Below are 17,136 nucleotides of genomic sequence, written 5' to 3'. Positions count from 1 at the left end.
CACCAATTGGGAGTTGTGGGGGTGGAGTGTCCGATGGTACAAAATACCCAGGCAGGTGCTTAGTTTTGGTGGGGCTGATGGTAAGGCCCCACCTCTTAGTGGCACGCTCCAGTCTCAGCAGCAGCGTCTCCAACTCCTCTTCCGAATGAGCAGCTATTACCAAATCATCGGCATACATAACGTGGTTGACCAATAGGGAGCCATCCCTTGATCGCACCCGGGCGTCGATCAGCCTCCCATTATTTCTGTACCAAATGGAAATTCCCCCGGTACAGCTATTGAAGGCTTCACGAACTACGCAGTCGAAATAGATGTTAAATAATTTGGGAGCCAGAGGACATCCCTTTCGCACCCCAAGGTGTACAGGGAAAGACCAACACACACACACGCACATACACAAAGACCAACACACACACACGCACATACACAAAGACCAACACACACACACGCACATACACAAAGACCAACACACACACACATACACAAAGACCAACACACACACACACGGCAGCGCCATCCGCTGCGCTCACCTTGGCCTTCTGCAGCGGCGCCATGCGGCAGCAAACAACAGCAACGCAGCTCTGGCAAACGGTCATGAAGAGTTCCTGGTGCTCACACAGCGCCAGCGACAGACTCGCACCGTCCACCACCAGCGCCTGCTGCGTCACGCCGTCCTCGTTCATCCTGCAGCGCAACAACATGGCACACACACACGCCCCGCTTCGTCACACCGTCCCTCCTTACCCTGCACCGCAACAAAGCAAAACGCGCGCACACACCCGCTGCATCACACACAGCTGATGAAAGAAAGGAGAGTGGAACAATAACGGAACAGACAGGGATGGAACTCAGTCACGGCCCAAGAACGGGACGATGCACGGGATCCCTGATGGCGACGGCCGACAGCGCGGGGCTGGATGACTACCAACATATCGGGCGAGGTTGCTAGGAGACGGGAAGTGCGTGGAAGGAAACGCGTCCGGTTCCAACAAGAGAGGTAGACGGCCTGGCGCCCATAAACTGCGTGCGTGCATATGTGAACGCTCGCACGCGTGGACGCGACGACCTCACCGCTTGAGCAGCTGCAGCAGCGTCTCGGCGCACTCCTCGGCCGAGGTCTGGACCGTGAGCTCCAGCACGGCCATGCCGCGCTGCAAGTGGCCGCACGAGTAGCTCACGTTGACGGCCGTCTCCTGCTTGTCACCCGTAAGCACCCACACCTTGATGCCCGCACGCCGGAGCCCCTCGATCGTCTCGGGCACCTCCTCCTGCAGCCTGTGAGTGGTGGGGGGGGGGGGGACAGGGGGTGGGGGCGGAGGGGGTGGCGCACCACATGTAAGGCATGCGGCGTGGCGGTGTGTGTGGTGAAAGACATGTAGTGCAGTACGTGTGGTTGGCCATGCCGACCCGCACGCACCGGTCCTCCACGCCGGTGGCCCCCAACAGGTGCAGGCCACTCTCGATGGCGTCGAAGGCGGCACGCGTCTCGTCGTCGCGGTTCTGTAGCGCCACGCGCGCCGCGTGCAGCCGCTGCTCCGTCTCCAAGTACTCCGCCCCGCTCAGAGCCTTGTAAGCAAGGCACAGGGTGCGCAGGCCTTCCTGCGTGACGGAAGTCGGGGAGAGCAAGGGGGCGCGCGTTCGCGGACGGCGTTAGAAGGCAAACCAGGAGAAGCGGCAGGGAGGCGGCTGGAGGGGGCTGACCTAAGCGCCCCTCTGTTAAATCCCTCCAGTCGAGTCTAAATAGGTTGCAACAATCTTTAAGCACGACTGCTTGCAATGATAGTAATGGCTGCATTTCATATTTTGTAACAACAGCAAAAACAAAGATCCCCCATATAGCCTTAATGGACTATTGGAGCAAGCGCCGTTAACATTGCCCCAAATCAAAAGACGTTAATCCGTGTTTTGATTTGTAGGCTTCGTGTGCTGATGGGGCTTGAGTTATCGCAGTGAGAGTGCACGTGTTCAGTCCCTCCCTTGTGTCCCGCGCGATGAATGGTAATGAAAGAATCAATGTCACGCTTAGTTGGTCAGAAAATAGCGTCAGTTGCGGTGCAGCGGCCAGCAGCTCAGCGGGCAGCAGCTCGGCAACGGAGCGGGCAGCTTGCAACCAAAGGTTTTGAGGTCGAATCCTGCTTGGGGGGAGGATTTGTGGGGAAGCCAAGAGAGGTTGTCCTGTGGATAGACTCGACCCCTTCATCGGAATGTGGAATTTGCACCGCTGGCTCCGTAGGGCGATAAATACGAGAGGAGCACTGCAGCCTCGATGGTCGTTGGAGCGTCACACGGGCCGGTCCATACCATGGCGAACTCGTCCACGTGATGCCGCGTGCGCTCCACCTCTCCCGACACGACCTTGGGCAGGATGGACGACTCGGCTCCCTTGGTGATGACGAGGACATCGCCTGTGGGAGACAGAGAAAGAGGTGTGTGACCAAGTTGCCCATGACCCATGCCCTCGCCAGCTAAGAGGCCCATTCGTGTGGAGAGGTGATTGTCTGACCACCTCGTTTTCATATTCAAACCTAAAGACAAAGGTCCCCCGTATAACCTCCATAGATTATTGGGGGCAAGTGCCATAAGCGAGCGTGTATGAATGCCGGCACGGCACACAAGGGGGTGGGGGCAGCACCACAAACACATGTGCACACACACGTGCACACACACGTGCACACACACGTGCACACACGCGCACGCGCACACACACGTACACACACACGTGCACACACACGTGCACACACACACACGTGCACACACACGCGCCACTCACCCGACCCCTTCTCCACGATGACACTCATGCACCTCCGGTTGGAGTCGAACTCCAGCACCTGCAGCAGCTTGAACCTGCGGCACGGACGCTCACTCAGCAACCCAGCCCTGCGGCACGGCGGGGCCACGCACGGCTTCCACGGCCCCCCTCACTTCAAAACGCACGCCGCCGGGTGCTACGCACATTGAGAGAGTGAATCCTCCTCTCTTATCCGTGTACTTGTTATCCACTACTCCTGTTAATCCGCGCTTCTGAATCGATCTGCAGTGAATATGATTGTCTGTGAATCGATTCTATCCATGAGGCATGCTCCTCCATGGATCTATCACCCAGAAGTGGCGAGAAAAGGGTGACACTTTTTTTCGAGGATTTTTGTTTAATCCCACGAGTCGAGCAACGTGCCTGAAAATCAGAGGAGTAATCGGCTACTCAAAATAATCGGAATGGCTGGCTCTAATCGACACAAGAAGCAGGTTCGTGGGGTGCGTCTCCCTGCGTGGACCCGGTGTGCGTACCTGTTCACATCGCCCATGGTTCGAACCTCCATGATGTCCCCGTGCAGCCCAAGGAAGGTGACTCCGAGCCTGCGGAGACATGCGGGGCATGGCGGCGCGACGCTCACGGCGGCGCCGAGTTCTCGCCGCCCCCACCACAGGGGCAGCACCAACAGAGCAACCACGGAGATGCTCCGGGGCTCAAGTGCAGCAGAGTTCACGGCCACAGCCTGGTCACCGATGATTATGCAACCAACCCATCCTGTTACATTTTACTTCTCACCAAGCACTGAACTCGCACTTCTGAGATTCTCAGTTCAAACGCAGCATTTGCCGCCTGTGATTCAGCCTAGTTCTCAAGAGTAGCGAGTGATTTATCGGGAGCAAGTCTGTTTTTCCTTCACGTAGGAATCTGACAGATAAGGCAAATAACTCCCACCATGTTTGCTCTACGGGCTCCGATTTATATTGTAAGCACGCAATAGGCTGAGACCTTTCAATTCCACCCATCACGGATTTCTGAATTAACTCGTCCCACAAGACTACGCCGGTGGATAGATCCAACCCAGGAACACGATCTCCACCCGCGTCTCCGTAAGCGCGAGCCGATCGCAAGCACGCACCTCTGCGCGGCCTCCACCAGGGCCTTCTCGTCCGGAGAGGAGGCGTAGTAGAGCACGGCGGGTTGGCTGGCGGCACTGCCTCCCCTTCCCGTGGCCCTGCCCACGGAGGCGCCCCCCGCCTCGTCCGCGCTGCCCCCCTCCTCCTTGCTGATGTGAACCGTGTGGCACAGCGCCAGCGCCAGGAAGAACTGCACCACGGACGGCTGTGACGGAAGATGCGCAGACGCGAGACATTCGCTCGCCTGACGCGGGGCCGCTCCCCTCATCAGCTGACCAAAAAAACTTCACATTACGCTCGGTTCTGCACTCAACTTGGCCAAAATAAAATGTAAAATATCTGTTTGGCTGTCGCAAACATTATTCTCGTGGCATGGCAGATGGGAAAGAGCTGCCCCACCACGGCGTGGGCCAGAGTTCACTCGGATTAATCTGTGATGTCATACTGCGGCACTCGCGACGATTCTCCCCACCGGCGTATCGTCTCATTATGAGACATCGGGCGCACAAGCGAAATGAGCAGAAGGATATATACAAATGTATTTACTTATTTAACAGTCTATTATGGGTCACTCACATTGCAGTCACCCAGTTACATCTCTACCTCACCGCGTCCCTGGCACCTCCCTCCCACCCCCACCGCCCCGGTGAGCGTACAGTGATGTTGCTGCTGGAGATGGCGGCCGGGCTGTCGGGAGTGGCGGCACCGGCACCGCCATCGTCGTCGTCGACGGTTCCACCGGCACCGCCGCCGCCGAGCGGGAGAAGGACCCCGTCCTCCTCCACGTACTTGACCCCGCCGATAGAGCACTGGCGGAACTGCATGTCGTTCTCCGTCAGCGTGCCCGTCTTGTCCGTGAACACGTACTCCACCTGCGCTCACGGACAGACAGACGCACATGAATGGACGCAAAACGACAGACGATGCACGGAGGGATGCGCACAGACACGTACAGGCAGTTAGAGACAGACACACAGAGAGATGCACACACAATAGAAACAGTCAGAGGCCAGGAGTCAAACGAAACTTGCCGTAACTTTCCAGCTAATCGCCCAGGGAGCCGAAACAATCGTCATTGGCGCATCATTATCCCCATACATGCCTAGTCAGTTAATTTGCGTCGCTGTGTCAGGTGGTGGAGGGTTCCTAACGACACGGATTTGGTCCGATAATGATGTGGTGGCCTCCCCCGAAATGCAATAACGAATCACAGTAGAACGTGTGAACCGTGGTCTGCTATTGATGGTGGAACACAATCAAATTGATGGAATGTTCTTAAGTGCTTTTGGAAAGCTGAGAACAGAACAATGTGCCCAGGGAAGGCTGTGTTTAATCAATAAGCCCTTCGTGCTATGAATAATCGAGATCACACTGAATATCTGCGCCTATGGTTGACACTTGTGGTTGAGTTTTGACAGACAAACCCAAGGTTTACAATTCACAGACACATTACATGTTTACTATGGTGGACACCTCTCAGGGAGGCCTCTAGTTGACACTGTAGTTGACACTGTGGTTGACACTACATCCGCCCAAACCCACCTGGCCCAGCTCCTCATTGAGGTCGGAGGTGTTGACGAGTGCACGCTCGTTGGAGCCCTCGTCGTACAGCGCCATATCCCAGCTGATGAAGAGGGATCCGAGGAACTTCTGCATCTCCACGGTGACGTAGAGCGAGATGGGGATGATGTAGTTGTAAAGGACCATGAAGGCCAGGAAGTCGGCAAAGCCGGCGAGGAACTGCCGGGGCGACACGGCACGCAGCACACCGCACACTGCACACGTTAGCTTGGCCCGCGTAGCGGTCACACGGAAGAGTGTTACCAAACAACACCAGTGCACACGAGAAGTATTTAGTTAGGCTGTGTCAGGTGGTGGAAGGTTCTTAATGACACAGATATGGTCAATTCATAACATGGCCTAAGCCAGAAATAAATTGTTAATTTCTATGGAACACACGAATGTGTATAATTTATAACAGTGCGAATCTGTGAAATCAATTGTGGTAGTTGTTGAACGCATGATTGGATCGCGAGGAATTCACAAGTGGAGGAATTTACCGGAGTATTCATCAAACCAGGGAGGTGAGAGCTGACCTCACAAGAGGAGGTGGGGCCAGCCCACGACCCCGAGTCCATGTGAGATGGTGACGGCCCTCACCTTGTTGACGTGCTTCAGCTTGTCGGACTTGCCGTTGTACCAGGGCTCGTCATTCTGCGGCGTCGCCTGCCACCAGTACTTGAGCACCGTGCTCAGCAGAGCCTTCACCAACAGCAGGGTGAGGTACACGGTGAGGAATGAGTTCATCGACCTGGGCGCACACACGCACGCACATACGTACGGACATGCACGCAGGCAGGCATGTATGGTCACATACACAGGCATGTACAAACCCACACACAGACACGTACAGACAACAACAACCGCCCTTCACCACTAAGAGGCAGTGACGTCACCATGGCGATTGTGCCAGGCTAGGTGCACGTTGAGGTCGGGTATTGAATTGAGCGAGATGACTGGAAGATGAGATAGCAACGTGGCTTACATCAAAGTTCTGTTCGTATCGAATCAGTCATTCGAATTATCGTGACCCCACATTACCGACGGACGGAGTTAAGACTTAAACAATGTCAACTTGGGCAGGAGAGTGGAGAACAAGTTACACGTGAACAAATCAACTCGGGAGGGTGACAAAATGTGGCCGGGAGCACGCGGGAGAGAAGAGACGCACTTCTCCACGGCAGAGCGCTTCTGCGACTTGCCCTTGTAGTTGAGCGCCATCTTGGTCTCCATGCCCGTGTAAACGGCGACGCCTGGCGACGAGAAGCAACCACGCGGCTCCGTGAAACACGACCCCGGCCACGGCAGGGAGGCCGCTCCCGCCTCGTGGTACACCAGATACTTCACACGGCCACAGTGGCCCTCTTCACCTGGCGGGCCCGCAGGTCACATCTGGCCCACAAAGGCCCTTGCAGCGGCCAATTTGGCTATGTTACACCGAGACAAGAGGAGATACAGACCGGGCCGGCGCTCGCGAGGCGCTGGCTTGGGCCCCGCACCACCAAGTGTCCCCTCGGTCCCCCTAAGTTCACACTCATTAGCGGTAAACCGCTGCGACGGTGGCCCCCGCAAAACCGCTCTACTGCCCCCCCACCCCAAACCCGTCCGAGAAGAGCTGCAGCTGGTCCTAGATACCAGGTGAGTAGGATGATGGAGAGATTAACAAGAGTGAGATGAGAGAGCTGCAGACCAGCAGAACGCAGGTGGGGCGCCCTGCACTTCCCCTCTCGCTGTGGGGAAGCGCAAAGCATGGGAGGAGGGAGACGCGGTCTCAAGGGATGCTCACCGAAGAGCTCGTCGGTGTTTTTGAGGCGAGCGCCCCGGAGCAGGAGGTTTTCCTGTCCCAGGGGCCTGAGGAGAGCAGTCAGAACAACAGCACATACACACAGACACGATGACACACACACACAGACATGATGACACATACACACAGACACGATTACACATACACACAGACACACGTGGGACACGCAGCAGTGTTCTGCTCATGCCGACATTTACACAAAATACCAACCACTTGCCCCTCATCCCAATGGGCTCTGCTGCATGAGTTACTCAAGCTAAGCTCTATGTAATGCAGCTGACTGTGAGCGTTTCACCATTGTCATCATCAGCCATGATCAATCCACCGCTGGATCAGGGACTCCCCCAAGCCACCACCACCTCTCATGGTCCTACAATGTAACAATGTACCCAGATCCTGCACACGAGTTGACTGTATGACTCCATCTCTGCGCCGGACAGCACCATCTCCCTGCGCTTGAGACGCCGGTTTAATGGAAGATGGCCAAATCCTGGATTTGGACCCTGGATCTCACCGGTGCCAGCGCTCTGACCTCTGAGCCACCTCCAGCCACATGCTTAGCTAAAACAGTAGCAAAAACCTTGCTCATGTTTTGAAAAGTGACATCAAAACCAAATAATATTTTCTTAAATTCCAGTTTTACAAAGTTTACTGCTTAAGTACGGTACTATCAAAGTAAACCGTGCTTTAACGACAGAGGGCAGAAACCTAGAACGGAACTTGAAGTCGAACGCAGGGCATCTGAGCTCCTAGCCACTGGGCCACTTACTCTCTCATTAATAACGAATAAAAAGTAATGGCCTAAAACGTTTGGTATCCGCGCAGTTCTCAAAGCTCGAGGCTATCATGGAGGGGCTATTTCACAGACACGGTCTGCAATGATTTCCCCGGACTGGACAATGTGGCTCTGTGCAATCCCACTCGAGTAACTTGCAGTGGAATCTTTAAAATTTGACGAATGTGGGCCGTGACGCCGGCACACAATGGCCGACTGTTATCGACCGACATCACGGGATCCATAACATCCACCGTGAAACAGACAGTCGCCATCATCGCTTGGTAGGCGTGCAAGCGGCACGCATGCCGATGGTCGCCATGCTGCCGTGTCTCACCTCACAACATCTTGCTCCGTGTCTTCCAGGTGGATCACCATCCTGCCCACAAACCTGCCCATCAACACAGCGCATGCTCCGTTACCATTAGATACACCACAACAACAACCACAACAACAACGACGACAGCCCCAGGAAAGCCTCAATGAGTCACAAGGCTCTTTTTCACGAGGTGCCTGCATCAGGATAACTGGCCGATATCATTAACGAATTAACAGGTGCTTTTCACCAAATAATAGATTTCTTTCCATCTTGCCCTCATCCCCACTTCCATATTGCATTGCAAACTAATCATCTTCCATCATATCTCCAGCTGTTGGCCCTTGTCCAGATTCGGCCCACTAGACTTTTGACAACAAAAAATGGTGCGAAATCCACTGCCGGAAACCAAGATTTCCCCAGAGTTTCCCTGGCGCATTATCGCGGGCAATGATGATGGCGACGATGGCGACGATGACGACGGCGATGTCGCATTCGGGTCACCTGTAGAGGTCGGGCTGCGGCTGTTCACACTCGATGGTGGCGTGCAGCTCAGAGAGCTGCAGCAGCGACTGCAACCTCGCCGTGTCCAGCAGGGCCGTGTGGGTCTGCACAAAGCGTGGGGACGCAGACAACGGCACTTAACAACCGCAGCAGCAGCAGAGAAACCCTAGCCCCCACACTCATAAATAAACACAGCCAGAAATGGGCAAATATGTACCATCGAATTACAAATTACTGGAGTAATGTAATGGGAGACAAATTGACAGTGCCGTGTAATTTAGATACAAATGACAAATTGTCAACGTAATGAAATCACACATCTAAATCATGTGTAATGTGAATGAAACCCATCTGTACTATGATGCCGCCCTCCTGTCATGCGCTATGACGTGGCCGTGCGGACTTTGTCCTCTGCGCTTGGCGTCAGAGGCATCCGTAGATGGAAAGTACATTTCCTTGTAAAGGTTCGCGGGACACGGTCAACATGTCCACTCAATGCACAGCTGACTTTCGGGCTTGGCCTCCCAATGATCTGACCAAAGCCGTGTCTTTCAGGACCGTCCACCACCCGACGCAGCCAAACAAATTAATTTGTCATGAGTGCAAGCGTTTAATAACGCGTCAAGTATAATTGCTTCTGCTCGCTCACCGGTACGATGAAGAACGATTATTATTATTTTAAGCAGCCTGCAGCAGCTGCCTTATGCACACGGTGGTAGCCCATCCAAGCAATGAGCCACCGAAATACGAGATTGGGCGGGCCCTGGCTCATTTGACCACGGATGGCAATGTTGGCCAACTCCATTCTCATTGTTATGGCCCATGCAGGGTTATATGGTCATAGGTGGCTGCTGAACATTAACGATCCGCACACTGTGGAACGTGGTACACTGTGGAACGTGATGTTTTGAGATGTGGACGCGCTGAGACGCTTTGCAAACCCAGCTGGTAGTGTTTGCTAAGCGCCTGTTAATGGGTTGCCTTGCTGACGCACAGTGTGGGAGCCCCTTTTAAAAGGGCAGATTACTAAGGGTCTCGAAGCAGTCTTACCGCTCGCTGTGCTATGCTCTATGTAATTATAACAATTACTTTTATTTTGTATTGTGGAGCGAGGGCACAGTGGTTATCACGCATCAATTTCCATGCTTTACCACAGCTCATATCCATGGGGAGTAATATCTGAATGAGTCCATAGGAAGGCTCTCATTCAGCAGTGGACTGGCACAGCGCTATACACGGCGACACCAAGTCACTGCGAATGAACGCGTGGCAGCTGCGGATGATGGTGATGACATGGCTGCCGCTCCCTAATGACCTCTGCTCTCTCGACCCTCTCAGGGACCTGGCACGGCCGCTCAGCTCGTGGATAAAACTGAACCGCGTCCGAACGCCAGGGCAAATGTCATCTCGCAAGGCAAAGGTGAACGCATCGGCGCGGGAACATGGAGCGAGCGTTGCGCAAGTGGAGAACCTTGAGGTTGGTTTCCCCATCGAGGCTCGCAGTCGTCACGTGACATGTGCCGTCCCCGTTGCATGACGAGAGCAGCACCAGATCACACGGGAACGTCTCGTCTGACGTGACACGCACGATGTCGCCCACCTGCGGGGGTCACAGGGTCGCGAGGTCAAGGCGCTGGGTCACGGGGTCACCGCCGCAGCCAACGTCAGAAGCAACGCCGACGTCGGCGCCAGAAATGTCGGCACCAGCAGCACCCGCAGCAGTACTAATATGAAATTAGCGTATTTAATTCATGTTGCCACCCATGCGGAAGCAATTACACTTCTGTCATTTGAAAAATGCAGGAAGTTTCCCATTGGCGGAACGCCAAGTAAGCCGAGCGGCAGTTCCTTGTTTAAGAAACGCTTGACGTTTGCAACAGGAGACGTGGGTGGGCTCTAACGGAGAATTGGCTAGGCAAGGAGGCTAGGGCTTTAGTAAATAACACACACCCAAACATAGCCCTGGAGCGTGCTTGGGCCAACTCCCTATGCGTAGTTCATCTCAATGAACACCTCCGGACCCTCTACGTGTTGGAACTTCCCTTCATGTGTTCCTGCCAGGAGAGGATGATGATTGATATTCGTTTACAACTTAATAATTTATGGCGTAATTATTCAAATTTGGACAAAATGAGCCCCTTACACCGGCGCACAATTGACTACACTTCTTTGAATGAATTAACGTCCAGTGCAAGCGAAGCAGATGGCGCGAGTAATATTTTCCAGTTAATACGCGCACCACGGCATTAACCAGAGCGGCCTGGCAGATTCCAACCGTGAACCTCCGCAACGCGTGGCGACCGCCTCCCCCTGCAGCACCGCCGCCGTGCGTCTCACCCGAATGTTTTTGGAGCGCGTCTTTACGAGGCCGCCGCTGCGTACCGCATACACCGTGTAGTTGTTGGTCTCGTTGTCGGCTTTGTGCCGGAGCCAGTCTTCATATCCCTGGGACAGTCACAGAGAGGCAACTCAGCAGCGGCGGGCTGGGCGCTGTTTGAGGCGAACATCATCGGTGACGGGGCCGAGCATGGCAGCGAAAAACGCAGCGTAGGAGGTGAGCCAGCGTAGGACGCAAGCAAGCATAACCCACGACCCCGCCGTGAGCGACGCTCACCAGGCAAAGCGGCCCGCACGCGCTCGTGCGTCAACCGCGGTGGGACGAGCCTCAGATGAGCATCTCCTGCTTACAGCCATGAGCCAGCCGGTGGAAATCCCACATTATTATGGCGGGGGCAGGTCTACCATAGGACAACCGCTGGTGACTTCCTCACAAAGTGCAATTAATTTTATCAACCCCAGAAGGATGTCAACTCCTCCAGCTAGGACTTGAACTCAAACGAGCCACTCGCTCTACAGCTGCATCGCGCAGACAAGGGGTTAACGCTCATTGGTCTGCACGGACAGCAGAACAGCGAGCCCACGTTGCCCATCGCACGTTGCCGTATGGCCCTACGACACCAAGCACGCAGCATTCAACCGTTTATCTCACATCCTCCTCTCATAAGCCACTCTCGTTTTGAAATTTCCTTGCGAGAGAGCCGTGCGTTGCTGCGCAACTTCAAACCGCGAGGGAAAAGCACGACCACGGTTGTAATGGAAGATAATTGCGTAACGCCAGAGCTCATTTGTGAAACTAGGGGTGGGGGTTTTACCAAACTCACCTGTTTGATGGCCGTGACGATTATTACAAAAAAGAGGGGGAGCCCGCTGGTGACTGGACTCGTGGGAGTGTCTATTATGAGCTGCAAAACACCAAGAGGGCGGGAGGCAGAGATGAGCACACAGTCCACAGAGAGTGTCCTCTAGAGCACAGATTAACATCCCATCCCCACCCCGATTAACGAGCAGCAGCACGCTGGCTCACTCGCATCAGCATCACAGGCACGGTTGCCGCAAGCCGCATGCAGCAATACAGACAGATTTAGTATCCCGGGTTCCCGTCATGATCATCATCATCATCATTATTGATCTATCTACTACTGGATGAAGACCTTCCCAAGCCGGTGCGATCTCTCAGTCCTGGCACCAAACAATCCTTGTAGCGACTCCGCACGACCTTGTTTCGTCGCTCCATATTTGCGGTGCACGTCCTCTCAGTCTCGACCAGTGGCCTTCATCCGAGCTCCCGTAATCGGGCTCGATTCCAGGTTCGCGTCACCTCTTATCTGCGTCTGAATCTCGGTGCTCGTGGCAGGTTCTTACAGGTTGCCGCTGGACTACATTGCAGAAAGCAGTGTAGCGCAATCCATTGTTGTACTGTACTTCGACGTTCCACGTTTCATTTAACCTCACCGACCAGTGTGGTCAAGTATGGGCAGACAATCCGCATGATCCGCACGGCATCGGAAGCGCTTCATCCAGCAGTGGATAGACAAAGGGTGCTGTACAAGTGTACGCAGCAGCAGAGTGGGGGGGGGGGGAGGGGGCATGAGTGATTGGGAGATGGAGCGCGCCTCTCACCTGCACCAGGAAGATGATGATGAAGTAGAAGTTTGCGATTCTGCGGAACTGCTCGAAGAGATTCTTGGGAATGAAGTTCCACACGGTGTACTGTAACACACGGCATCCCCCGTATAGCCATTAATGGACTGTCAGGGCGAGTGCAGTTAGTGAGTAGCACCTATCAAGGCCAGCACGGCACACGAGAGGGTGGGTGGCCAGCACCACGTCAGGCCACATTTGTCTACACCCACGGCTGACGTTTACACATCGTACCAGGTACTCTCGTTTAAAACTGAGTCGATCTAGGGTATGCCCAGGATCGGTTTAAACATTCGCCACCATTATTGGTTGTGAGCTTGAAACGAACTCGAGTTCGGAGTGCAGCACGCTAACTGCAGCGCCGCCGCTCCCCATCCTGCAACAGGCGCACAGAGGGGTGGGGACAGTCACAGGGAGCAAAGCAGAGCCGACGTCCTCTGTGACAACATTCATAAATATTCCTAACTCATCCACAAAACTCCTCTCTCCCCTGCCTAGGACTGCCTCTCTCTATTAAGCAGGTTAATTCTTACCTTCAACATTATCATTGTTGCTACGCTTGTTTAACCCGGAAAGCCTCACTGAGTCTCAAGACTCATTTATAGGAGGGTCCTGCAAAGTTCTTCGCGTAAGTGGGCAATGTTGCTGCGGCGTGTGATCTCAATTTAGTGATTTGCAGGTAAATTTCCGCATTCGGATGTTTGCCCAATACCAGTTACATGATATGATTGTTTTTTAACTATTGGTGGAAACTGGAGAACGCGTAGGAAACCCATGCAGAACAGGGCACAACAAACTTTAAACGCAAAAAAGCACCCACATAAGGAATAAAAAACTCCGGGCCTCTGTGCTGTGAGGCACAGGTGTTACCACTGCTGTTAACAAAAAACCTCTGAAATGAACTCTATGCTTTCCACAGCTCACCAAACACACATCGCCCTATTTGTATACATCTGAAATAATATTGGCATTGAAGTGGTCTCTACAAATGCTGCAACCAAGCGTAAAGACCGAAAGGCAGATAGAGGGAGTTTGTCAGGGTAGATCTAGGAGCTGGCCGAGTGAGGCTGTGGTAAATGGTCCGCAAATCTGTTGCGGATTCTCCAATAAAGACACATCGAGCGCAGCACGTCCCGCCCAATTGATCTGCACCTCGCCGCGACGTACATTTCTCATGACTGTTGGAAGCAAAATAGAATTTAAATATCCAAGTCAAGGACCACATGAAATGAAGTCACGGCCATGTGAAATGAAGACGCGGGCCGGCAGCAAGCTCGGAGGGGGTGGTGGCTCCGCACGCCTGCTTGACGGCACCGGTGCTTGGTACCAGACGACCACCGTGTGACAATGGCGCTGGTGGCGTGGTCGTGCCAGGAGACGCGGTTATAGACGGCGACGCGGAGGGCACGCACCTTGGACGAAATTATGCGGTTGTCGGGAAACCACTGAGGCACGTAGTGATCGATGTGGGGCGGCGCGTGATTCGACACGCGCACCGTCCGCGTGTCCGTCACCTGCGTCTGCTCCAGCCCCTGGGCAAGGTGGGGTCACGCACAGGGATCGCACGCAACGGGTCATACAGATGGAACAGGTGGATTGCACATTTTTGCTGTACTGCCGTCTGCTAGCGAGCTAGCGAATCGCACCCCGGACACCCACGGGAGAGTAGTTTCGCAAAAATGTGTGCGCTATGCACACAGCCCACGTACGTGGCCACCACCACCACCCGGTATCTGGGAGCCATTCCATGGCCGTGACGTGGCTGCAGGATGTCGTTACTCTTATTCATCCCCATGGGGCTCCCACCAGCCCATATTCTGTCTCATCTCGCCCACACTGCATTCACCCACCATGCTGCAGGTCATAATAGCACAAAGACAAAGATCCCCCGTATAGCCTTTGCTTTAAATCACAAGGGGGAACGTGCGTCTGATAATCCGGAGACTACTGTAACAGTTACAATGTGTGTGCGTGTGATGTAAGCAGTACAGCACTGTGTGAAGCCGCAGTGCATGGTGACCTACCACCCTCTCCATCGCACACAGCCGTGAGTGATTATGATAAAAATCTAACGAGGCCGACACATTACTTTGGCTGCCTGTTTTAAATTACCAACTCACCGTGTTTGTGAGTAATGCCGGTTAACTATGAACCATCCATGTGTTCATAGTGAACTGGCCTGGTATGGGAAAGGTGGTGGTGGTAGTTCAAGTTTCAAGTTTTCAAGTTTAATTTATTAGGTATAGCCCTGTGAGCCATTCGGCTCTTGAATCGGGTGCAACCGCAAAAAACAAAAAAACAAAAACATGAACAAAAACATGAACAAGTTCACCGTGGCAGCCGTACCTCACCGCGCTGGTCAATATGATACAAAATTTTAAATTTCCAAACAGTGCAATTGTATTGTCTGAAAGACAAATGCCCATTGTCAGTGTTACTGTGTTTAACGTGGACTGCAGTATGAATCGAGTTAAGCAAATAAAAAAAAGGCACGACTTTAAAAACGGTTGTTAAATAGTTTATTTGCACATACTAGAAGCGCTGTGATTGGCAAGACATGGTCACGTCCTCGCTAACCATCAAAGAGCTGAATATTAAATGCCCAAAAATTCATCAATTGGGGAGGAGCGGTGGTGCATTTATCAGCGCGCTGCACAATAAAACCAGCAACCAGAGTTTGATTCCCGGCCGCGGCCTCCATCAGTGGTGAATATCTGGGCTTGTCGCTGCTCCCACTACCATAGCCATCACCAACCTGTACTAACCCGCATGGTAAAGTATGGTCAAACAAACCCCATGACTAATGTGCTGTGGGAAGGCACTCATCCAGCAGCAGAATGGGAAAAACTGCTGTACACGCACACATGCATTTATATAAACGAAGCCTCAGCGTGGACTTTCTTGAATGAATCTTGGGTGGGTGCCAACCAAATTTAGGTAATTATTTGGCTAGCACGGGCACCCCCAATCTGGCTTTTTTCCGTGGCAAGGCAGGGCACCATTGAGGCTGATCACGACGACGATAATAATATTAACAAAAACTTGTACTTATTAGGCGCCTTTCACAATGTCTCAAGGTGCTATTACGATGGCAACATTCTGAAGATGATTTATCGAGAGCAGTGCCACTTCCTGGAATAGGAGTCAGGAATATTTCTGACTTGTGGTCACCAATGGCGCAAACCTGCCCACGCGGTAATGGTGGTTGGTGGCCTAAGGCGACAGAACCACAAGTTCCGCTGCCGAGATGTCGAGTCATCATCATCCACTGTACACGAGCCGCACACTCGCACCGCGTAAGCAATAAAAGCCCGGCACGGAGCAACCAGGGTGCGGGGCAGGGTGTGAGAGCCGCGCACCTTGTCCTAGCAACGCCGGCAGGTGGAATGTATGCCACAGATTACACCAGGTTCATGGTGGACTGCAGAGCTGGGCTCTCTAATTATCCAACTGATCGATAACTCTGCCAATTACTGGTCCGATTGCTCGACTAATTGGATTGCACGAAAATAGTTGTGGGGGGAAAAATCCACTGTTCTCTCCAAGTGTGCCGCTGGATGGGAGGTGATAGAAGGGGCTTGGTGATTGGTTTATTGGGGGTTTCCTGCCTTCGGGAGACTGCAAAATGTGCGAGCGGCCACCGTTTTTAAAGAGGGGCAACGAGTAACCGACCACAAATTAAGTAATTGATTGTAATTTGTAGTCTATTAATTGAGTGAATGGACTGACCGCCCCGGCTTTAACAACATTAAACGTCCTGCGCAAGGTCGTGCAAATGCCTGTAAGACAGGGAAACTGTTCTCCGGGACTCAGGGTTGCATGCTGGGGTAAAGCCCGAGAATATTTCCTCCTGTTGTTTTCCTGGTGGGGCTGCGTGTTGAGCATTTCTCCTCTTATTATTCCAGGCGGCTGCGAAAACCTGCAAGTCACATTCGTATTCGGCACCGACTTCTGTTTCCACCTCAAACTCAGAGCCAAAGCCCTTCCTAGGCCCATCATGGTTTCATGCAGCACTTCCTTCTGGAGTTCCTAACCGAGTTCAAGAGGCGCTCCTCTAAGTCCACAGACCCAGTGAGAAAATTCTGACTTAATTAATGACATCCCCGTTTTTGATGCATTCATAATTGGATTGTGGTTTAGGCCAAGTAATGATCCAACCCCATTTGTGCCGTTAAGACCCTCCACCACCCGACACAGCCAAACAAAGTGAATGTTCTCATGTACATATTGAGTCATTTCACGGGTAAGTCAAAGAACAATTCTCAACAAAATATATCAGCAATTGGATACGATGTCAGATCCTGACGTGGC

General features: G+C 53.3%; 1 protein-coding gene across 6 annotated transcripts in view; it reads right to left on the bottom strand.

Annotated features, from left to right (window-relative positions):
• The window catches only part of LOC144950040 (phospholipid-transporting ATPase IF-like), a 41,597-nt gene that overhangs the window by 17,755 nt on the left and 6,706 nt on the right, over positions 1-17,136 (bottom strand). For all 6 annotated transcript variants that reach the window (XM_078880016.1, XM_078880014.1, XM_078880015.1 and 3 more), the window contains exons 2-20: positions 14,238-14,357; positions 12,805-12,894; positions 12,006-12,086; positions 11,182-11,289; positions 10,316-10,444; positions 8,845-8,948; positions 8,362-8,415; positions 7,232-7,296; positions 6,617-6,698; positions 6,046-6,196; positions 5,428-5,625; positions 4,542-4,757; positions 3,888-4,090; positions 3,286-3,354; positions 2,771-2,844; positions 2,302-2,405; positions 1,418-1,599; positions 1,072-1,275; positions 531-684 (exon numbers count right to left, since the gene is read on the bottom strand). In XM_078880016.1, the coding sequence (XP_078736142.1) occupies positions 531-684; positions 1,072-1,275; positions 1,418-1,599; positions 2,302-2,405; positions 2,771-2,844; positions 3,286-3,354; positions 3,888-4,090; positions 4,542-4,757; positions 5,428-5,625; positions 6,046-6,196; positions 6,617-6,698; positions 7,232-7,296; positions 8,362-8,415; positions 8,845-8,948; positions 10,316-10,444; positions 11,182-11,289; positions 12,006-12,086; positions 12,805-12,894; positions 14,238-14,357 (2,388 nt within the window). The remainder of the gene's footprint in view (positions 1-530; positions 685-1,071; positions 1,276-1,417; positions 1,600-2,301; positions 2,406-2,770; positions 2,845-3,285; positions 3,355-3,887; positions 4,091-4,541; positions 4,758-5,427; positions 5,626-6,045; positions 6,197-6,616; positions 6,699-7,231; positions 7,297-8,361; positions 8,416-8,844; positions 8,949-10,315; positions 10,445-11,181; positions 11,290-12,005; positions 12,087-12,804; positions 12,895-14,237; positions 14,358-17,136) is intronic.

This window comes from Lampetra fluviatilis, chromosome 56 (genome assembly GCF_964198595.1).
Source record: "Lampetra fluviatilis chromosome 56, kcLamFluv1.1, whole genome shotgun sequence".
Taxonomy (NCBI): domain Eukaryota; kingdom Metazoa; phylum Chordata; class Hyperoartia; order Petromyzontiformes; family Petromyzontidae; genus Lampetra; species Lampetra fluviatilis.
Note: the sequence above shows the minus strand (reverse complement) of the source record. Positions and strands in the feature narration are given on the sequence as shown.